The 24097-nt window shown below is 42.8% G+C and overlaps 1 protein-coding gene across 12 annotated transcripts in view; it reads right to left on the bottom strand.

Annotated features, from left to right (window-relative positions):
- Nucleotides 1–24097, bottom strand: part of AFDN (afadin, adherens junction formation factor) — a 3286836-nt gene that overhangs the window by 2456164 nt on the left and 806575 nt on the right. For all 12 annotated transcript variants that reach the window (XM_044063225.1, XM_044063199.1, XM_044063191.1 and 9 more), the window contains exon 8: nucleotides 594–761. In XM_044063225.1, the coding sequence (XP_043919160.1) occupies nucleotides 594–761 (168 nt within the window). The remainder of the gene's footprint in view (nucleotides 1–593; nucleotides 762–24097) is intronic.

Raw genomic sequence — 24097 nt, forward strand, 5'->3', positions numbered from 1 at the left:
GGAAATTGCAAAGACAATACCAAAGGCAAGCACTGTACCCTTAAAAGAACCAACATTTCTTCCTTTGAATTAGGAAAATTGTTAACATTTTTAGTACTTGTGGGACACTAAAACCACCAAGCTGCTGATCTATTTTGGAAACCGTTTCCAGAATGAGCAGATTAGTAAAAGCATAAACTACAGTGGTTTAGATTAGTAGTCAGAAAGAATCCAGACCGTCAAGTCCAACATTTTTTCAAACAAGCTTCAGAATCTACAGATCTCTACCTAGCAGACACCTGCCAAGAGAATATGCTACAGTTTCTACTGCATTTGGATACAGCCTTCTGTATACAAGTGCTTCATATTCAGCCACTCGTCCTCAATCATAGACCACAAAACTATCAACATCCAAGTTGAGTCTCAACTTTCACAAGTATCCTTAAATGTTTTACTCCAAAGTTACAGCAACAAACCATGTAAAAATCTATTGCCATTTTAAACTCATCAACTTGCCACAAACTCATCAGTGGTTCAAAACATTTTTCATAAATCCAGAAACTAACAAGATTTTTAAGTCAGTTCCTTTTAATACATGATGTATCTATGCTTACCAGGACTTAGTTCAACAAGGTAGGGTAATTTCTCAGGTGGCAAGGAGGAACCATACCCAGATGCATCAATTCTCTCCTTCCCCTTCAATGGCTTTCCATCAACTTGTTTCTTTGTTTTCTTTGGTACAAAGTCGGGAGGCCTTTTCTTCAGCTGAAAGACCAGAGTTCCTGAGTAACAAAAATGTCCATTAGAATGTTCAAATTCTGCTTAAAATGCTTACACGTTTTTAATAATTGTCAAAACCAGGCACTACAAAAGAAGATACACACTCAAAAATGATTACTTTATTCTATCAACTCCAGGACCTGTAGCACACAGGGATAAGATCACAACTATGCCCAAGCAGGTGACCAACGTTTTACATACAGCTTGAAAGTCAGAGCAGGCAAGGGAGAATATTTGGGAACACAGAAGGATGCACACAGGCACAATCCCTTGGAGGAGGGATTTGTCATGGTGCATACCCTTTGGGAGGGGGGGGCAACTTACCAACTCACTACCTGATCATAGCCTTTATTGGTGTTGAGTGTACAGTTACACGGTGAAGGTGCTGTTTGTCTTTGTAGTGATGCAGGTAGCCTGTTCCCTACCTAGGGTGGGGTGAGGCCATATAAATGTATCAATGTTGGGATGCCAGCGTACAAGCAACTTTCATGAATATCTGTATGACCCTAAGATGGCACTTGCCACCATCTTGTACTGAGGTAACTCCTGAATTAAAGGGAATAAATGGGTAGAATTCCAACTGGGGCAAGCCTAAAGATCAGCAAACAAAGGCCAAAAAAAAAGTACTGGACATTTATTCTAATCGTGCTCACTGTCTAAATCATTTAACAATAGTATGCACAACACAAACAACTACTACTAAAAGAAAGCAAAGACAAGTCTAAAATTCAGTCATCCTTACAGAACACAATCAAAGTACAGTTTTGTACCTACCATAAATGTAGATGTTCGAGTGTAAACACTGCTGCAGTCATTACACTTGGGTTATCCTGCCGTCAGGCTGTTCCCCAGTCGGCCTGAGTTCCAAAGTCTTGGTCCGGCGTCGGTTGCTGTTGCCTCCTCCCTGACGTCTGTGCGACAGGGGTATGTAAGATGCAGCCAACGCCATTTTCTTCAGTTTTTCTTGCCCCAGATGTCAGGTGCCCCCAAATAGGTAGGCAATTCAAATTGCTAGTAAAGTATACATAAGAAAAGTAAACAACAACTTTCAGTTACCAGCAAATACTCCCCATAGGTAGTAAAGGGTAGAAGACATAGGTACGTACCAGCAAGAAGAGGGGAAGGAGGGAGGGTAACCTGGACTGCAGCAGTGTTTACACTCAAACATCTACATTTATGATAGGTACAAAACTGTACTATGTTCATCGTGTTACACTGCTGCAGTCATTACACTTAGGTGGAATCCCAAAGCTGAGGTAGGGTGGCTTGTTCTATAAGGCATTAGGGGTGGCTATAAGGCCCTGCAGAACAGCAATGGCGAAGCCAGCTCTGGATTTGGAGTATAAAGGCAAATGGTAATGCTTGGTGAAGGTATGCACAGAACACCATGTTGCTGCTTCCAAAATATCCTTGGTAGGCACTCCTCTGAGGTAGGCAGTTGAAGTGGCTGTTGCCCTGGTGGAGTGAGATCTACTGCTGTTAGGTACAGGTTTCCCATGGTGTGTATAGCAGAAACGTATACAATGTCCTATCCATTTTGAAATAGTTTGTTTTGAACTGGCTTTTCCCTGTGCTCCTGCAGCATATGCTACCAATAATTGCTCAGATTTTCTGAAAGCTTTGGTTTTGTCCAAGTAGAAACGTAACTGCCTGTGAATGCCCAAAGACTGCAGTAGTCTCTCCCCTTTATTCTGTGGTTTTAGATAAAAAGTTGGCAAGTGAATAGTTTGGTTTAGAGCCACACTTGATACCACCTTTGGCATAAACGTAGGGTTAGTTCTTAAAGACACCTTGCCCTGGTGGAAAATGAGGAAAGGTTCCACTGCCATTAGTGCCTGTAATTCTGAAACTCTTCGTGCTGATGTTATTGCCAGTAGCAGAGCAGTTTTCCAAGAGGTATATTTTAATGCTGCTGTGTTAGCTGGCTCAAAAGGAGGTAAAGTTAATTTTTCCAAAACAAAGTTGAGGTCCCAAGTTGGAGTAGGTGCTCTACGGGGCAGTCTTATGTTTTTAGCCCCTCTGCGGTACTGTTTTAGCAAAGGATTAGAGAAAATTGCTGGATCCATGTTGTAATGAGCAGAAATGGCAGAGGCGTGGATCTTGATGGATGAAAAGGAGAGGCCCTTGTCCAGCATCTCAGTTAAATACTGTAGTATCTGAGGAATGTTTCGGACAAGAGGGTCAAGGCTGTGAGCCTGGCTCCAGGCACAGAATCTCTTCCATTTATCCGAATAGGCTTTCCTGGTACTAGGCCTTCTGGCCTCCAGAATGACATCCATAACAGGTTTGGAGACAGGCATTGCTTGCTTGACTAAGGAATTTTCCATTTTTCCATGCAGCTAGGTTTAAGGTCTTTAGCTGGCTGTGAAGTACCTGATTGTTGTGCTGAGTCAGCACATGTGGGATTTGAGGCAAAATCCAGGGTGGTTCTTGTGCTAAGTTCTTTAAGATTGGGTACCAGTGCTGGCGTGGCCAGTCTGGTGCAATCAGGATCTTCTTGCCTGACTTTTATGAGTACCTTTGGAAGGAGAGGTAGAGGTGGGAAAGCGTATACTTGTAGGTTTTTCCAGCTGAATGAGAGGGCATCCACTTTCCATGCTTGTGGATGGTAACTCCTTGTGCAGAATTTCTGTAGCTGGCAGTTCATTGGGGATGCAAACAGATCTATGTCCGGGCTCCACCATTTGTGTTATCATTCTGAATATTTGTGGATTCAATTCCCATTCGTGAGGATCCATGATGTTTCTGCTTAAGTCGTCTGCCAATGTGTTTTTCTCTCCTGGCAGGAATTGTGCTTGCAGAAGAACTTAGTAGTCTAGAGCTGTGTTCCACAAGGTCATGGCTTGTCTGCAGAGGGGGAAGGAGTGTGTTCCCCCTTGCTTGTTTATGTACTAACATAACAGTGGTGTCTGTCTTTAGTAATAGTTGTCCTGGATGCAGCAGGTCCTTGAAAGCTATAAAGGGCATTTTGTACAGCTAGCATCTCTTTTTGATTGATGTGAAGATGCCTTTGTTCTGCGGGCCACTTGCCCTGAATACATTTTCCTGCCATGTGTGCTCCCCAAGCGTAATCCGATGCATGTGTTGTCAGTGTTTGCCTGGCTGTGGGTTGAGTAAAAGGCTGTCCCTTGTTGAAGTGACAAGCTTGAGCCCACCATCGAAACTCCTGTTGAAGGCAAGGAATTAGTGGTATAACTGTTTCCAAACTTTGACAGTGTTGAGACCATACACTCTTTAGGTACCATTGTAGTTTCCTCATATGCAGTCTGGCATATGGAATTAGTAGTATGCAAGATGCCATGTAACCCAAGGACTGCAGAATATTTCTTGCAGGGAGTTGGGTCTTTGTTGCCATTAATTGAAAGTATTGAGTCAGTTGTCCTTGCTTGTCTGGCGTGAGATAAGCCATCTGGGCCGTTGTGTTCAAGCTGGCACCCAGGAATATTATCTCTTGTGAGGGCACTAGTTTTGATTTCTTTTCGTTTACTGTGCACCCCAGGCAGCTTAATCACTTTTTTATGAACACCAGATGCTTTAGAAGAATGTCCTTGCTCTCTGCTTGAATCAGGCAGTCGTCCAGGTACGGATAAATTTGAATTCCTTTCTGTCTGCAAAATGCAATTACTGGTGCCAGGCACTTTGTGAAGACCCTGTGTGCAGTAGATAAGCCAAAGGGCAGTGCAGAGAATTGATAGTGCATTGAGCCAGTTATGAATCTGAGGTATCTTCTGCAGTTTTGTCTGATAGGGACATGCAGGTATGCCTCCTTGATGTCCAAGGTCACTAGTCAAGCTTTCTTGCCCAGCATGGGAAGAAGCTGCTGTAGTGTCAACATTTTGAATTTCGGAACATCCAGGTTAAGTGTTTAGAGAAGAAAGATCCAGAATGGGCCTCCAAGGCTTTGTCCTTTCTGGGAACCAGAAAGAGTCTTGAGTAAAATCCTTGTCCTTGCACCTGTGGTGGTACCTTTTGAATAGCTCTCATGTCCACAAGTGCTGTAATTTGTTTTTGAGCCTCTGCCCATTGATTTGGTGGCAGATTTGGCATTCCTTTCAACATTGGCAGTGTGTGGAAGTGGAACCTGTAACCTTGAGATACAATGTTGAGAACCCATTTGTCTTTGGTGATCATTTGCCAATTGTGATAGAAAAGTGCCAATTTTCCTCCTAAGGGGGCTGCCAAGAGAGAGCTGTTTGGCAGCTGTAGTGGGAAGTCATTGAGGCTGCTTTTTATATGGTTGGGGCCTGTCTTCCCCTTCTTTCTAGCCTGGTGCACCCCATTGTCGAGGCCTGTAAGGAACCTGTGGTTGACCTCTACCTCTTGGACGTCTGTATCTGCTCCTTTGAGGTCCGTCTGTAACTGGAAAGGACCAGTTCTTTGTTGGCCAATTTCTGCTAAATCGAGGAGGCTAACCTGTAAGAAATCCTTCACCGTTTGCATAGATTTTGCCTTATCCTCCATCTTCTTTAATACCTCTTCTGCCTTAACTCCAAATAACACATCCCACTGCAAAGGTGCATCCAATAATTTTGCTTTAACATGATCTGGTAAAGTATGTTCTTTTAACCAAGCATGTCTTCTAATGACAGAGCCTGTGACTGCTGCTCTACAGGAGGCCTCTAAAGAATCAAAACCACATTGCAAAGTATTTTTTCCCACTTGTTCAGCTGCATGCAATAAATCCTGCATTTCTTTAAAATTAGGAGGAATCTGAATCTGGAAGCATTTTTTGTTTCAACTGAGACATCAAAAATTGCTGATATTTTACCATGTGAAACTGGCAATTTAAGGCTCTCATTGCTAAAGTTGCAGACGTATATACTTTCTTTCCCCATCTGTCTAATGCTCTGGAATCTCTGTCAGAGGGAACTGGGTTTTTTGCTGATGAGGCCTTAATCCCTTTGGGTCCCTGAAAAATATTTTCAAGGTCAGTAACAGGGCTTTTACACAGAAATTTGTGAGAGTCAGGGACTCTGTAATATCTGGCAGGTTTAACTGGGGCTGGAAGTAAGGAGTCAGGATTTAAGCTGGATTCAGTATACACATCATTCACAATATCTAACACTGGCGGAATAGCAAGGGGTCTGTGTGGAGGTAATAAAAGGAAGTCTCTGAGCCTTTTCTTGGATTCTGAGTAATCATGGCCTTCCCAATGGAAATACTCCCTCATGGTATGTAAGGTTTCCCCAAAGGAGTAGTCCTCAGACGGAGAAGCTGATGGAATTGATTCCTCAACATCAGAATCCTCATAAGGGGGTAAAGAATATCCTAGGTCTGAGAATGAATCTGAAGAAATGGACACCTGGTCGGATGAGTCATAGTCTGCATCCTGTCTGGGCCTTTTATCAGGAGGGGGATGGGACCCCCTGATCAGGGAGATTAGGTCTTCGGCCATTCTGAGGATTTGTTTTTTTAGGCATGGAGGCCTGTCCTGGAGAATGCTGTATTTGTTTCTTTGTTTTTAAGGGAGGCTTAGACTTAGCAGAGGGTTTAATGCTTAACTGAGTAGGTCTGAAAACATCCCCTGAAGCTGTGGATTGCTCAGCTACTTCGGTTCCCTCTGAAGGGTTAGTTTCGGTAAGCTGAAAAACGTGTGCATCCGAAGGCCCAGCAGCTCCATGTGGGAGTCGGAGGCGGCCTGTGGTTCTGCAGAAGCGGTCGTCAGGGGCTGCGAATGTGCCTCGCTGAAAACCAGAGAACCGGTGATCGGGCCTAGAAGAGGCCTCGTCAGTTTTGGGCCTACGATGCCTGTCCTTGTCTTTGCACTTTTTATGTATTCCAGTCATCGGAAGTTCCGACGGCATGGTGTAATTGAATTTTCTGCCAAAATAATGTTGTGTAAAATCAAACAGACGTTTAATAGTGTGCTTGTTAAACCTAGCACAAAACCGACAACCAGTGACGTTGTGGTCCGGGCCTAGGCATGGGCTACAATAGGAATGGAAATCCTTATGAGGTATTTGCTTCCCACAAGAAATACCATTATTAACTTTTACTGACATCAGTCTGAGGCAAGAAAAGGTTTCCCCAACAGTGTACTTAGCTTTGTAGAAGACTTTGGTTCTGGATTCGGAATGAAAATCTCAGGAGTTGGCCGACCAGCAAATGCGGACTGCTTTTGCTTTGGGCACCGCGTGGCAAGAAAGACTGAAGAAAATGGCGTTGGCTGCATCTTATATACCCCTGTCGCACTGACGTCCGGGAAGAGGCGACAGCAACCGACGCCGGATCAAGACTTTGGAACTCAGGCCGACTGGGGAACCGCCTGACGGCAGGATAACCCAAGTGTAATGACTGCAGCAGTGTAACACGAACATCCAATCTTTCCATTTAGCTCCATGATAATTATCTCAATTTAAATGTCACCAACATACAGACTATGATTTTATTTGGAATGCTTCAACACAGTTTAAATTACCCTAAAATACACAAACCCGACACTACCTCTTGCTTCACAAAAATACTTAGATGTAATCCTGGGCACCTTGCTAAACTTCCAACAGCATAAAGAAATCACTGTATCTAAAGCCCTTTTCAGACTTGGGCAGTGTTTTCAAAATTCACCTAATTTTTTTTTTTCAACAAACATCTTTATTATATTATCACATATAACACAGGCAATCTTACATTTACATAAATGAAAAACAAACAAAATGACACCACTTTATTTGCAAACATTACACATCACAGAAATAATTGAAACAACTGTAGTTGCAAACATTATACATCACTTAAAATCTATCCAGTCATTGTCAGTCAAGCATATGTCTCATTCCTTCTCTGCATATAATGTTCCCGCAATTCCCATTTTTCATATGTAGTTTGTTCCTTTCAGTTTCTAAAGAACCCAATTCCAATTGTTTTCTCTGTTAATAAAGTTGGTCTAGACTTTGATTTCCATTTTCTTGTAATTTTTTTTTTTTTGGCAGCCACCATAATCAGACTCAGCAGGGCTTTACTATGTTTTAGCAATTCCGATTCTGTATCGTAGCTCAAAAAAATAATATCCCCAGTTAATCCAATCTGCTCACTCAGCATCTCTGACAGAGTGGACCACAGGGAAACCCTCAAGTCTGCCAGCTCATTACACTTCTAAAAAAATATGCTCCCAGCCACCTCTTGCCTGTCACACCTCCAACATTTGCTATCCACCCAGGGAAAAATTCTTTGGAGTCTACTTGGGGTATAAAAATACCTATGTAAATACTTCCAGGCAAAGATCCAAAATCTTCTAGACTTCTAGTTGCATATTTGGGAGATATACATGTATCCCCCCATTGTCTTTGTGAACTGCTTATCCTATCTCTCTTCCCAGTCCTTTCTAAACACCTCTCATTCTTATAATTACCATGAACTATTTTATATGCTTTGCTAATTATTCCTTTTTTAACTGCAGCTTCTGTTCTAGATTCTATTGAAAACTCTACCAGTGCTGGTCTTTCATTTAGGGCCCCCTATTTCTCTTTGCCTATCCTGTCATATAAATCCTTGATAAGGAAGGCAATCTTTAACCTGCAGTCCAAATACATTTTTGGCTGCTTCCCATTCTATTACCTTTCCCTTTCTAGTTCTTTAATCCCAATACCATGGTTCCTCTACCAGCTTTTGCCAATAAATTTCAGCCCCCTTTTGTCTATTATCTGTATCTCTAACCACAGTCATTCCTATCGGTAGAATCTCTTCTCCATTCTTGTGCTGGTTTAGTTCTTAGAATACTCCCTGCTATTTTATGAATATAATACTCTGTATGATTTTTGTTGTTCTCCTTAAGAGTCTGTATCCAAAATCCTAACCTCTCCTTACTTTTTGAGCTTCCTCCCTGTATCACCACCATTCCTTTCTACTTAAAATTCACCTAAAATCTTGTCCAATATTTTGTAGCATCACACCTCTTCTAATTCCAGTAATACAGTATGCTTTACTTTTTGCTCTTGGAAACACTCAAAACATAACCACCACCACCCCCCCAAAACAAAAAACTAATAAAATACAGAGATTCATCAATCTGCTCAAAAGAAGCCTGCACCATTGCTTGTTTCTTCAATCCATTAACTCTCCCAATTATTCAGCAGGTTTCTGTGCACCATTAGCTGGGAAACTACTCATAAAAATATATCAGTACTTTCTTAACCTCCTGGCTGCATCACCCTGCAGAAACCCCTTTACTTCTTCATACTTGCTCCTGCTATTTAGAACGCTATCTCTAATACTTAAATCCTGCCGTCCTCAGAGACTGAGAATCTCACTTCTGGAACTCTTTTCAGCCTCAACATAATCGCAGATGTTAAGTTGCAAGCAACCACCTAGCAACAACCAATAAGAGTTATGTCTGACTAGTCCTAAAGCTTTGCAGGAAAAAGCTTTAGTATTTCACAAATCTAAAAATGCGTAAAATTGTACATATGGATTCAAATCTATTTATCCTTTGTTGGGATCTCAGTAATCTATGCTTTTTTTCTGTAGAAATTTTACAGTTTTTTTACACCTCAGTTTGAAATGAATGCCTTAATTTAGGTTTCTGCAGTGTTCTCTGCATGCCTCTTCCCATCATAAGGGGTTACTAGCCTAACGGCTCCAGGGCCTTTACAAGCCTAGCCAAGTTTAACCAGAGTTCCCCAAGGGTGTCTGGTTGAAGCAGACATTAAAATCAGCACCTATTGCCCCATCCAAGAGGGACATGGGTTGAATCCCTGGGATGAATTTCCAGTTACCCATCCAATCATCCAAATTGTGCTCAAATAGGGCCAATGAGGGGCTTTGTTTAACATGCACAGGAAGCTTGATCCAAAGGTGGGGAACCTTTGTGAGACAAATGTCTCTCTCTAGCAAGTTCTGTTGATGTCACATACCAGGTTAAGGTCCTTTGAATGAGCGACCTGTGTACCATTTAATTTGTGAATGTGCAGCATTTCCATCAAAGCTAGGTCAGAGATTGCTCTATATGCAAGGCACAGGTCGCCTCTGAGCAGTCTGTATGACAGAGCAAAGAGACAATGATTTCATTCTGTCCGCATAAGACAGATCTTGAAGAACCAGAATTTTTTTCATAAGGAACCTTTGTGGTCTCTCCAATTGCTGCAAGTATTTGGAACAGAACATACCAAAGGAAACATTCTACTCTGTTATTGGCCTGATGAGGGAAGAGTACAGTGGTATTATAACCTCTTTTTCTGGAGGTAATGCCCTTACTTATTAGAAGAGGAATATACAATTCCCTTCTTCCTACTGTGGAGACATGGTGATCAAAGTTAAAGTTGCTGTCAAACTGTGTGACCAGATCTCTCACCACTGACTGCGTGCTTAGGGTATTGCTATTGATGTAGTAGTTTGCAGGGACATCCCACTTGCTGAAGGGGAGGATAATGCATTTTTTTTGCATTAAGTTTAAGACCATGACTTTGACACCAGTCAGTCTGTGTAAGACCTTCTTGCAGGATGTTGACATCACTAGGGGTTTCAGTGATCGCTCCCAGTTTACAGTCATAAGCAAATTTTGTCAGCCACAGACCTTTAGTTTTAGCCTGCACTTTGGAGAAGTAGATTCTGAACAGTTGAGGTCCCAGAACCATTCCCTGTGGAACACCACTGGTTACGGGTCTGCTGGAAGAGGTGGAGTCCCCTATTTTGACCATATGAGTTCTATCAGTGAGCCACCTGAGAATATATGGGTTGATACCCAGATGGGTGAGTTTATCAATGATGCTTGAGCAGCGGGATTGTGTCAAAGTCTAGGTAGGCCGTATGCACAGATTTGCCCTAGTCTAGGTCTTTGGTGACTGTCTCGAAGTCCACCAAGTTTAACAGGCATGATTTCCCCTTGACAAAGCCAAACTGGGTGGGGTCTAGCATTTGGAGATTTCCTATATATTTGTTAAAAAGGTCCATGATGATTCATTCCATGGCCTTGCAGATAAGGCTGGTCAGGCTAATGAGTCTATAATTCACGGGGTCCGTGGATGCACCCCCTTTATGCAAAGAGATGACAGTTACTGTTTTCCATTTCACTGAGATGAAGCCAGTGCTTAAGCTGTGACTGAAAAGTGTGCTCAATGGTAATGCTAATTCCTGTTTTAACCCATGTAGAACACAGCCCTGGATGTTTGCCTGGTCCCATACATATTGTGTTTTTGGCCTTGGAGAGAGTTAAAACCTGCTCCTCAGACTAGGCGGGAGACAGGTGTTTGGAATGCTTTGGGGTATATGTGGCAGGGACAGGGGAGTGATGTTTTCACTGAACCTGTCAGTCAACAAGTTTGCTACAGTCACAGGATTTATATGTGTATTACCATTAACTATGAGTTCAGAGCAAATCTGGGCCTTACCTTTGAGGTTACGGATGTAACTGAAGAATGTCTTGTGGCCATTCCTACTTAGGGAAGCTAATTTAGATTCATAGTTAACTTTGGAGAACTTCTCTAGGAGTCTTATTTGCTTGTTTAAGTTGAAGAGGTAGTGTTTCCAGTTTTGAGATTGCTCCTTCCTGCTCTTAGACAGCAATTTCTTTCTCCTACTGTACAGCCGATTAACGGACGTTGTCCACCAGGTAGGTCTGTTTTTCCTTGAAGATTTTACTTTGCTTCTACCAGGTACAGCAGAGTCAATCCAATTATACAGGAGCTTGTATAAAGCATTGGTGTATAACTCCATAAAGTAAGAGTAGCGGTATCTATGTCCGAATCCAGACCAGTAACGAGTGGTGTGCCTCAGGGCTCTGTCCTGGGGCCCCTCCTGTTTGGCATATACTTCTCAGAAGTACAGGCAAGCAGGGAAGGGCTGCGGCTGACTAAGCTTGCGGACGACTGCAAACTGGGTGCTATAATAGAGTCTCCGGCCGACATGGAGATCCTCCAGAAGGGCCTAAATGAGACTGATGCATGGTGTCAAAGCCATGGTCTCAAGCTAAATGCAAAAATGCGAGTAATCCCTTTGGAAAAAACAGAGTACCCGCAAACTACAACATAGGAGGTAATCCCCTGAAATCTGAAGAAGAAATAAGGGATCTAGGGACCCAAGTAGATAGCCAGTTTTCCTTTGATAACCATGTTGCCAAAGTGGTTAGAAAATCCTTCTATGTGACCCATCTGATCACGAAAGGGTTCGCATCAAGATCTAAGGATGTAATGCTGCCCCTCTACTCTTGCCTCATCAGACTAATTATTGAGTACAATGCACCAATTGGAATGTACCTGGCTAGACATCTCCAGCAGCTGGAGAAACCACAAAGGTACCTAACCAAGAGGATTACTGGCCTCAAATAGTTACCCTATGCAGCATGATTGAAAAAGTTAAGACTGTTCTCTGTTGCATACCGCTTTCTCAGAGGCGATCTCTGTCTAACGTACAGAGCCATGTCCAACCCAGAATTGTTGAACTTGCTCCATCTTAGCAAAACCAAATCTACTCGAGCTACACGCTCTAGGGATATAAACCTCAACACAACAATGAATAGAAGACGCTGGAGGGATAGATTCCCTTCACAGAGACTTCCCTTACTATGGAACAGGGTCCCAATCGACAGAAGACAGAGCCCCTCACTATCACTCTTCAAGAGGAACCTTGATGATTGGATGGGTAACAGAAAGTTCACACCGGGGATCACACCAACAGCACTACTAGATAGGGGCCAAGGGTACTAGCTGCTAGTACAAGGGTCTAGGGAACTACTAAAGGGGCGGTGAATACCGCACAACGTGGCTGGGCTAATATATGCCTTTGGGCAGATAGCCCAGTACCAACCTATGAACCTATAACTCAGCACAAGTGTTTGTTCCATCAGTGGGCAGAGGGGCTATGAAGCTATTTATGCCATCATGTAAAAGGTTGTAATTGGCCTTGGAGAAGTTTTAGTCTAGTTCATAGGTGTGTACTAGGCTAATGGCCCTGGAGCCTTTACAAGCCTAGCCCATAGGATTACCCTGGCATCATGCCACCTGACCTTAGTTCTCAGTGCTTCTGTCGAGTAGAGCCACTGGAGTGATCCCCCAGGTGAATTTTCTATTTCCCAGTCACTCATCAAGATTTCTCTTGAAGAGGGCCAGTGAGGTGCTCTGTTTTGACATGTATGGGAAGTTTATTCCATAGCATGGGTATTCTCTGGGTTATGAACCTGTCCCTCCAGCTTGTTCTGTTGATTGTGATAATGAGGTTGAGGTCTCTGCAGCGTGTTGGTGCAGAGGGATTGGGATTTCTTCAGCTGTAGCATTTCTAACAAGAGTTGGGCCAGACATGGCTTTGTAAGTCAAGCAGAGATCGCCTCTAAGTAGGCAATAAGAGACAGAGAATAGTTGGAGTTTTTATGAGTCTGTCCATATAGGACAAGTGTTTAAGGCCGAAGATTCTCTTTGTGAGGTACTTTTGCGGCCTCTCCAGTTGTTGCAGGTGTCTAGTGAGGTACATGCCAAATGGGGCACTGTACTTGATGACTGGCCTAATGAGGGAAGAGTAGAGGGAGACAATGACCTCTTTGTTCCTGGATGCAAAATTCTTAGTAATGAGATGTGCCACATAGAAGGACTTTCGGACCACAGTGACAATGTGGTAGTCAAGAGAGGCTGCGGTCAACCTGTGTTCCCAGATCTCTTATAATGCCTTTTGTGTTCAGTGGACTACCATCGATGTGGTAATTCATGGGAACCAGGTTTTTCCTAAAGGGGATGATGACACATTTTTTGGCATTGAGCTTAAGGCCATGGTTCTGATACCAGTCGTTGTTCTCATTTCTGTAGGATGTCAACATCACATGGGGAGTTAATAATAGCTCCCAACTAGCAATAGTCTGCAAACTTTGTCAGCCAGAGTCCTTTCGTGTTGGCCTGGACTTCAGAAAAGTAGATACCAAATAGGAGAGGACCCAGGAATGAACCCTGTGGGACTCCACTTGTGACTGGTCAGCAGTCTGACTTGGAGTCAGCTACTTTCACACTGTGGGTTCTACCTGTAAACCAGTTTGCAAAGTTATTGATAAGGGAGGTCTTGTGTTATAGTTACCTCTAGCAAGACTGATTTGTGGTCAGGTCTCACCAGGGATGGCCACACACTAGGGGGGGGGGGGGTGCAGCAGTCTCCCATGTTGGTGAGCACTAGGTCCAGGATGTTTGAGCCCCTTGTGGGTATATCAACCAGCTGGTTCAGGGCATTGCAGTTAAAGTCCAGGAACCTTTGAGCAAGTGACTTAGAACACACAACATTTACCCAGTCTATGGATGGGTAATTAAAAAGTCACGCAAAACCAGGGTGTTTGGTTGTATCTTGACTGACTCAAGCAGATCCAAGCTGGCTGAGTGGATGTCCTGATTCACAAGAGATCTACAATCTCTACTGCTCTCTGTACCTAGTGACCCACATCATGGTTAAAAAAAAAATGTAACCAGATGACGCATGACTAATAAAATGTGAACAAACTCTATCAATGTGCATTTGAAAAAAGTCAACATAATACTGGTAGCACAGAGGAAAGAGGACATACAAGAAGACTGCAGTAGTCATCTAAGCGAACATCAGCAATATGTACTACTGTAGGGTAGCTTCCCAAACATGGAAACTGTAAGACATCATTTTACATGAAATAACTTAACAGCCTTCTCCACCTACACAACTGAACAAAACATCACTGTCTCAAACAAACTAAATGAATAAGCTCCAGGAAATTTGTGGCTACAGGAACTGAAGGAAAAGCTACACTAGGTGTACAAAGACATGGTGAAGTGTGACTAAGCCTTAGTGATCATCCTTCCATATTAAAATCTGATAGTATTTCAAGTGCAACAAGCTGCTCAGACATGAGCGGTAAAAATCATAAGACTATGTCAATGTCAATTTCAGAATTCTGTAAAAGTCTGTCAGTAAGCCATGGCAGCATGTTCACATACTCTCCCTCAGAAAGGGCTTTTTAATAGAACTCAGTAGTGAAATGGGCAGTGCTGCCACCTCACAGCGAGAGGTTCTCTGGTTCTTTCAATATTGACTGGCAATCCTGTTCTGGCAACAATCCAACCCATCATGTACACCTTCTTCATGGCTTCACCCAACTAGTCCAGTCACCAACAAGGATAAATAAAAACTCCAGCAAGCACACTACCCTGGACTGGATACTAGTCAGTAAGAACCCCCAGTCATATATAACAGGCTGCTTATCAGATAGCCTCAGTGATCACTCCCCAACATTCCTACTCACAAAATACCTGTACCAAGCTAAACCTGCCATCTATCGTCAAATACGTAAAAAAATAAACTTTAACCCACTCACATTCATCTCATCCCTCAAAGAATGCAACTGGCATGCTCTAAAGTACCTCAGTCTAGATGACGCAGTTGAATTTTTTAATACTACCTTCCTGAACATCCTTAATTACCATACCCCCATAAGATTTTCCAGAACCAAAGCACAACCCTCCCCATGGCTACAGAAAACCACTAAGTCAGAAATGAAAAACAGGGATAAAGCCTGGGAGCACTGGCAAAACCAAAACCCCGAGCTAGACAGAAATTCCTAGAACTACGCAATACAGTCAAAAGGCTAATAAAACGGGACAAATTCCAATACTACCAGTCTGCCCTAGACTCCTCACAACACAGCCCCAAACAATTCTGGTCCTCCATAAACTCCATCCTCCACCCAGGTAAAGTCAGTACCCCTCCTTCTAACATCCCTCACTCCTCAGAAAATATTGCTACCTCATTCAACACACACTTCACCCAAACCATACTATCACTAGCTAAACAACACAACCCCCTTCCCCTCCAACCCACACCTTCAACTAGTAATCTCCCCACTGCCTTCTCTTTTTTCCTGCACCTACCTCCAACATAAAAAAACTCTTAACTAAACTTAAACCCACCAAATTAGCAGCAGACAACTTCCCAAGTGAATACCTACAAATCGTAGCCGATGCTCTGGCCTACCCAGTATCCATCTTGATTAACCGATCTCTGTCAGAAAGTTACGTTCCCACATTGTGGAAAGTCTCACATATAATTCCCCTCCACAAAGGCGGACCCTCTGCAGAACTAACCAATTACCGCCCCATAGCTATTCTCTCTCCACTACCCAAAATACTAGAGAGATGCATACACTCTCAGGTCTCACACTACCTCCTTACTAACAACCTCCTTTACACTACTCAGCATGGTTTCCGACCAAACCATAGCACCACCACTGCCTTACTCTCCTTTACTAACACTATCCTTCAGCATAAAAACAATGGCTATCTCTCCTCTGCTACTTTCCTAGACCTATCTAAAGCATTTGACATGGTCCCACACAATCAACTTATCTCTGTCCTCAATAACCTATCCTTCTCACAATCAGTCACCAACTGGTTTCAGAGTTACCTGTCTGACCGCCAACAATCCGTTGTATGGCAGAATGACATATCTCCCCAACTACCTGTCTCCATAGGGGTTTCCCCAAGGATCCATCCTTGGACCCCTACTCTTCTCGGTTTACACCAATAATCTAGACTCTGCCACCAAACATGGCACACTCATCCAATACGCAGATGACTCTACCATCATCTGCTCAGCCCAGTCCTTACCCAAACTGCAAAAAGTCACACAGGAAGCCTTTTCCTCTGTTGAAACATGGTTATCCGATGCCCAGTTAATACTCAACCCAAACAAAACTAAACTACTTATCTTCCAACCCACCAAAGATACTCAAAACAACTCTCACTTTAACATCACAGCAATAGGCAACACAACTATATACCCAACTGAACACACCAAATTGCTAGGAGTGGAAATAGACAATAAACTAAAATTTGACATTCACATATCCATGACCATAAAAAAAGTCCACAAAAAACTAGGAGCATTATACAGAAATAAACAATTTCTCACCAAAGCAGCAAAGATTTCAATAGCAAATTCCCACCTTATCTCCACCCTACTCTATGCCTCTCCAGTATATACCAACCTAAGGCAATGTGATCTAAAAAAAGCTAGAGACCTGCTACAACAAAATTGCCAAATTCGCCACAAGGGCATCCTACCGTAGTCACCACTGTCTCTCACTTGCTGAACTGGGCTGGCTTGAACTCCCTCACCTCCTTCAGTAGTATCAACTCTCTGTCGCCCACAAAACAGTAAACAATCCACTAAATGTCCCATCCCTCCAGAATCTACTCCAACCCTAACGCACCACCAGACCACTAAGATCCAGCAAAAAAATCACTTGCAGATCACTAAAGCCAATAACTCTGCTGGTGAAGCACTACTCTCTTGCGCCACAGCCAAATTATGGAACTCACTCCCACCCACAATTACCTCCATACCATCATGCACCAACTTCAAAACTTTATTAAAAGCGCACCTAAAAACATGCTGGCTATGCCCTTGCAACTCCCACTCTAATATCATCCACCCCATCCAACTACTACCTTTCTTTCACCTCCACTAACTACCTTGATGATAGCAAGCTCAGATGCTCATAAGCCTAGTACTTATTATACAGCAGGAACTTCTCATTGTTACATTTGTTAATGCCGGTTATGTACTTCACAGATAAAGATTCTAGTCGTCTACTGATGTACTATGTTCTTCATCTGTAAATATGTTGTAAGTAATTTCTATGTTAAATTGTTAATCGCTATGTAATCCACTACTGTCTGTTTATTTTACTGTGGAGCTTTTCTCCCCAGGCCTCCGCTGAAAATGGACCCACGTCCAGTCGGACACTCCCGGTCAACAAATTTAAATAAATAAATAAATTAAATAAATAAATAAATATTCTCAGCTGTGTTACCTTCTGTGCAGTCTGCATGTCCTTCCTGTGGGTTTTCCCGGAACTCCAATTTCTTTCAAATTCCAAAGATATAAAAAAGGTGGATTTTGGACTCCAAATTATCCACAGGTGTGAATGCATACATGTGTTCCATGGAATAAAGACCTGGCAACTTATTTCTGTTTCCCCCCTTTGTCTTGTAAACTCAGCTGATAGCAGTGGTCATCTGTGAGGCCACTCTTGGAATCTGCTGTGATACCACTTTAGGCATAAATGAAAGAAAACTTCTCAAAGAAACCCTAGCTTTGGGGGGAAAAAAGAGATAAGATTAGCCCTATAAGAATTTGCAACTCGATTACTCCTCTTGTAGAATTCGGAGCAATCAGTAAAACTGTGTTCTGTGTTAAGTACCTCAAATCAGTCTGGTGAGCTAGCTCAAATGGAGCAAGGGTTAAATTTATCATACTAAAATTAAGATCCCAAGGATAAGCCACTTGTTTTCCAGGTGAATAGGTATGCAGAACCCTTTTTCAAAAACATGTATCAACCATGGTAAGAAAATAATTTTACGTTGTACAACTTATAAGGGTATAGCATCCAGGTTCAAGAAAGATGATCTACTGTTTTCTGCTCTCATCAGACCAACCAGAGTACAATGCACTCTTCAGCATGTACCTGGGTCAGGTACATGCACTCTTCGGCATGTACCTGACCAAGCACTTGAAACAGCTTGACAAAAGAGTTTCCTCACAAAAATCATACAGGGAGTAACAAAGTCTTATGCAGATAGTCTCAAAACCCTATCCCTGTACTCTGTCTCCTACAGACTGCTATGTATAGTGATCTATGTCTAGCCTACAAGGCATTCCCTGATCCCACACTGATGAATTTGTTGCACATCCACGAAACTAAGAGCACCAAAATAAAAGTTCTAAGGGCCTATACTTCCTCTGCAACGTGCACCGAACATGCTGGAGGGAGAGGTGTGTCTCAAAGATTACCCCTTTTCTGCAGCAGGCTTCCCATTCATGTGAAGTAAAGTTTATACCTAAACCTACACAAATGTAGCTTGGACTAATGGATGGGAAATTATAAATTAAACCCTGGTTTGGCACCTATGTCCTAAAAGACAAGGGCAGCCTGTGACTGCTTTATGTTTACAAGCATATATCATAACCATAAAATTCTTTGAAGTACTGACACATCAGCAATGTTTTGGTTAATTTGGGGGTAAAACTTGGCTAGGCTTAAAATGCTCTTGGGCTGATATCATAGTAACCAACTATTAACATCTTGACATAGGAATGCACTAAAAGAGGGGCATCTATGGGTAGACATGCTAAAACAGCTGAGAAATTAATCTTGATAAAAAAAGTAAGAAAGGACAGTAACTCTAACAAATATTGTAGAACAAAAGAAATACTAACCTTAAAAGGGTCTTGGTTCTTAGTATGGCACATAATTGAAAATCATTCTTTGCCAATATTAAATTTTATAGCAGCAGATTTCTTTGCCTCTTAATACCTTCTGCATTTCCTCAGAAAATATGTGCTTGAAAGATAACACTATCATTCAGGCAGTTACTGCAAGATATGGTGCATCAAACAACCCCAGTCTTGTGTGAATATGTCCAATCTGTGAGGTAGCTTGTGGTAATTGCAACTGGCCATTTCCAAAAGAAGGGAGAATCGAGAATCTGTGTTCTGGTCCAGAAGACCGTCACTATAATAATCTCTGAAGAGACCTTCGGAATCTTCAGAATAACTATGAATACCAATGGAAAGACATACAGGTGCATTTCCATCCAATACAATGAGGCCTGCTTACAAGGATTTCTGGAACAGAATACTTTTAGTTGTTTGCTATGAATGTTGGCAAAAAGATTTGAGGTGTTCCCAACAGCTGGAAAGACCCCATGATTACTTTTCCATTTGTGAAGGTCTGTTCTACTCCTGCTCCACTTGTTTGTCACAATGCCTTGCTCTGATGGAATGCAAGACATCTGTAGCATAAGACACTGCTAAACAACTATGTCACATGCTACCATGCTTAATATGTACAGAGGGTAATATCTGCCCCCCACACACACACACACGTTTATGTACCTGTGGTGCTGTCAGTAATCACTTGCAACACTCTTGGGGACCACAGATGACTGAAAAAGTTGAGTGCATTTACAACTGCCAACATCTTGTCTGTGTTTATGATTCAAAAGACCCTGTGCTTTCACCCCCAAAGACACAGCTCCCCAAGCAAATACAGACTGTACTGGAGCAGGAAGAGAATGGGAGACCTGGATTCAGAAAAAAATGGTCTCTAAAGAAATCAGTTTTTTTTTTACCAAATCCCAAAACTAGAATTTGAAAGGACAGGGCATGTTGATGTTGGGACCATACAGAGTTTGGCACCACTGAATCTTTCATATGAGAATACTGGCTAAGGAATCTTGGGAATCATAGATGCCATGAATCTTACTATCCTCAGAAATTCCCTTGCTGAAGTCCTGGACTGAGTGGACACCTCAGAAATTAATCTACCTCTTCCTGTGGAAGAAAAACTTTTTAAACTGGTCTCGGGAAGACACCCCAAGAATGCAACTGTGGGAAGAATTCAAACAAAATGTTCAATGTTCTCCTGGAAACAAAGTCCATGAAGGGAGATCCCTTACACAAGAAAGAGATTTCTAATACTTGGAAAAAATGACTCCACAAAGATAAGCAAGTTATCTCTATAAGGAAAAATGTGTATACCTTGCAGTTTGCAACAGGCTATCACTGGAGCTAGATACTCTGTGGACACCGTTGGAGCAGTATATAACCCAAAAGGATAATGCAAAGAACTGACAGTATAATGCAAAGAAAACCTTAAAAAAAAAGGTTTGAAATCTGAGGATACTGGAATATGACTTGTACATCCTACTTAAAGTTACCAAAACACAGGAGAGAGGAATAAGTGGTAATAGGTTGTGAAGGGATAGAATTTTGAACTCTATAAAGTACAGTTTTGTACCTACCATAAATGTAGATGTTCGAGTGCTAATACAGCTGCAGTAATTACAGATGGGTTTTCTGCCGTCAGGTGGGTCCTCGGTCGGCCGAATTCCAAAGTCTAGGTTCGGCGTCGGTTGTTGTTGCTTTCTTTCCTGACGTCAGTGAGGCAGTGGTATACAAGACACAGCCGACGCCATTTTCTTCAGTCTTTCTTGCCCCAGATGTCAGGTGCCCCCAGAAGGAAGGCAATACATAAATTATATTTACATACATGCAATGCAATATAATCAAAAATCAGTAGTTGCAAGCAAATATACCATAGAAGGATAACTCAATCAGGTTGTATGAAGAGGGGTTAGGCCCTAGGCCTTTACCAAGAGGGGAAGGAGGGAGGGAAAACTGTATTGCAGCTGTATTAGCACTCGAACATCTACATTTATGGTAGGTACAAAACTGTACTATGTTCATCGTGCATACAGCTGCAGTAATTACAGATGGGTAGAATCCCAAAGCTAAGCACAGGGTGGTAGTCATTAGGTGGAACTGGGACGAGCCAGAATGCCCTGCAACACAGCAGTGGCAAAGCCTACTCTAGTTTTGGAATATAAAGGCAGGTGGTAGTGTTTTGTGAAGGTATGCACAGAACTCCAAGTGGCTGCCTCCAAAATATCTTTGGTAGGAACTCCTCTGAGGAAGGCTGTAGAGGTAGCTGTGGCCCTGGTGGAGTGGGATCTGATGCCTGTAGGGACAGATTTTCCATGATAAGAGTAACAAAACCGTATGCAGTGGCCTATCCATTTTGAAATTGTCTGTTTGGTAACTGGCTTCCCTTGAGCTCCTACAGCATAGGACACAAAAAGTTGGTCTGATTTCCTGAAAGGCTTTGTTCTGTCCAAATAATAACATAGCTGTCTATGGATGTCTAAGGAGTGTAGCAGCCTTTCCCCTTTGTTTTGAGGATTGGGGTAAAAGGTAGGTAAGTGTATGGCTTGATTTAAAGCTACCCTGGATACCACTTTAGGCATAAATGACGGGTTGGTTCGAAGGGAAACCCTGTCCTGATGGAAGATGAGAAAGGGCTGTACAGCCATGACGGCTTGTAGTTCCGAAACCCTACAAGCTGAGGTAATGGCCAGAAGGAAAGCTGTTTTCCAGGACAAATATTGCAAATCTGTTGAGGCAGCTGGTTCAAAGGGAGGCAATGTTAATTTTTCTAGAATGTAATTAAGATCCCAGGCTGGCATTGGTTGTTTCCTTGGTGGTCTTATATTCTTAGCCCCTCTGAGGAACTGTCTTAAGAGTGGGTGAGAGAATAAGGGTGGATCCATGTTGAATTCTGCAGAAATGGCTGAGGCATGGATTTTTATGGAGGAAAATGAAAGTCCACTGTTCAGCAGCTCAGCTGGATACTGTAATACCCGAGGCAAATTCAGTTTTCTAGGGTCCTGACCATTTTTCTCATTCCAAGAGCAAAACCGTTTCCATTTTGCGGAGTAAGCCTTTCTAGTAGATGGCCTTCTGGCCTCCAAAATGACATCCTGCACCTCTCTGGGGAGTAGGGTCTGTTGTGGTGTTAAGGAATTTTCTATGCAGCGAGATTGAGTGTTTTCAGCTAACTGTGAAGAGTTTTGTAGCTGTGCTGAGTCAGCAGAAGAGGCATTAGAGGTAGGGACCAGGGAGAAGTATGTGTTAGGCTCCTCAGGAGTGGGTACCAGTGTTGTCTTGGCCAGTCTGGAGCAATCAGTATCATCTTCGGTCTGTCTGCTCTTGCTTTCAAGAGCACCTTGGGCAGAAGAGGCAGAGGTGGGAAAGCGTAAACTGTCCATGCTGTCCAACTGAATGAAAGGGCGTCCACTCTCCAGGCCTTTGGATGAAAGGTCCTTGAACAAAACTTTTCCAATTGATGATTCCTGTGGGAGGCGAAAAAATCTATGTCTGGCCTCCCCCACGCTTGGATTATCTTTGTAAACACTTGAGGATGCAACTTCCATTCGTGTGGATCTGTCATATTTCTGCTTAGACTGTCTGCCAGCGTGTTTTCCAAACCTGGCAAGTACTGTGCTTGAAGTTCGATTTGCCATTCCACAGCCAAGTTCCAAAGTGTCATGGCTAGTCTGCACAGGGGGTATGAATGTGTTCCTCCTTGTTTGTTTATGTATCACATTACTGTGGTGTTGCCTGTTCTTATCAATAATTGTCCTGGATGCAGGAGGTCCTTGAAAGCTGTAATTGCATTTATCACTGCTAGCATTTCTTTTTGATTGATGTGAAGGTGCTTTTCCTTTTGGGACCATTTGCCCTGAATGCACCTGTCTGTCATGTGCGCCCCCCAGGCGTAATCTGAGGCATCTGTTGTGATGACTTGATTTGCTTGAGGCTTGCAGAATGGGAGACCTGTGTTTGTTTGACATGCTTGGGCCCACCATAGAAATTCCTTTTGCAAACATGGAATTATTGGTATTATTGTTTCCAAACTGTGGCTGTGTTGAGACCATAGGTTTTTTAGGTACCATTGAAGTTTCCTCATATGCAACTTTGCACATGGGATTAAAAGAATGCAAGATGCCATGAAGCCCAGAGCCTGCAGGATTTTCCTTGCAATAAGCCTGGTACAATCTGCTAGAATTTTGAAGTACTGAGTTAGTTGCCCCTGTTTTTCTGGCATAAGATAGGCCATCTGGGTGTTTGTGTCCAAGTTGGCACCCAGGAAAGTTATTTTCTGAGATGGTGTTAGGCTGGATTTCTCTTTGTTGATTGTGTATCCCAGAGAATTCAGTAACCGTGTTACATAAGCCAGATGTTCCAGAAGTATGTGCTTGCTGTCCGCTTGGATCAGGCAGTCGTCCAAATAAGGGAAAATTTGTATCCCTTGAAGTCTGCCGTAGGCAATTACTGATGCCAGGCATTTCGTGAATACTCTGGGCGCAGTAGATAAGCCAAAGGGCAATGCAGAGAATTGATAGTGGATTGAACCTGCAAGAAATCTGAGGTATCTTCTGCAGCTTTGTCTGATTGGGACATGCAGGTATGCCTCCTTGAGGTCCAATGTTACCAGCCAAAACTCCTTGCCCAGCATGGGAAGAAGCTGCTGTAATGTGAGCATCTTGAATTTTGGTACGAGTAAGAATGTGTTTAGGATGGATAAGTCCAAAATAGGTCTCCAGTCGGTTCCTTTCCTTGGTACTAGAAATAGCCTGGAATAAAAACCTTGACCTTGTTCGTGAGTAGGTACCTCTTGAATAGCTTTCATGTCAATGAGCTTTGAAATTTGTAGTTGTGCCTCTGCCCTTTGATTGTGTGGCAGGTTTGGCATGCCTCTCATTTTTGGAAGAGTGTGAAAATGAAATCTGTAGCCTCTGTTTAAAATGTCCAGGATCCATTTGTCTGTTGTGACAATATGCCAATTTCTTGTAAATAATGCCAGCTTTCCTCCCAAGGGTGCTGCCAGCTGAGACTTGCTTGGCATGGAAAGGAGGAAGTCATTGGGTTTGTTTCCTGTATTGTTGTGCACTGTCTTCACCACCTCTTGGTGCTGGAGTTTGCCATTGCCTGCCTCTATATGATCCTTTTGATTGTCCTCTGCCCCTTGTGCGCCTGTATCTACCTCTTTGGGGCTTGTCCGTGGCTG

The sequence above is a fragment of the Protopterus annectens genome, chromosome 1.part0 (assembly GCF_019279795.1).
Source record: "Protopterus annectens isolate FY-2018-M chromosome 1.part0, PAN1.0, whole genome shotgun sequence".
NCBI lineage: Eukaryota > Metazoa > Chordata > Ceratodontiformes > Protopteridae > Protopterus > Protopterus annectens.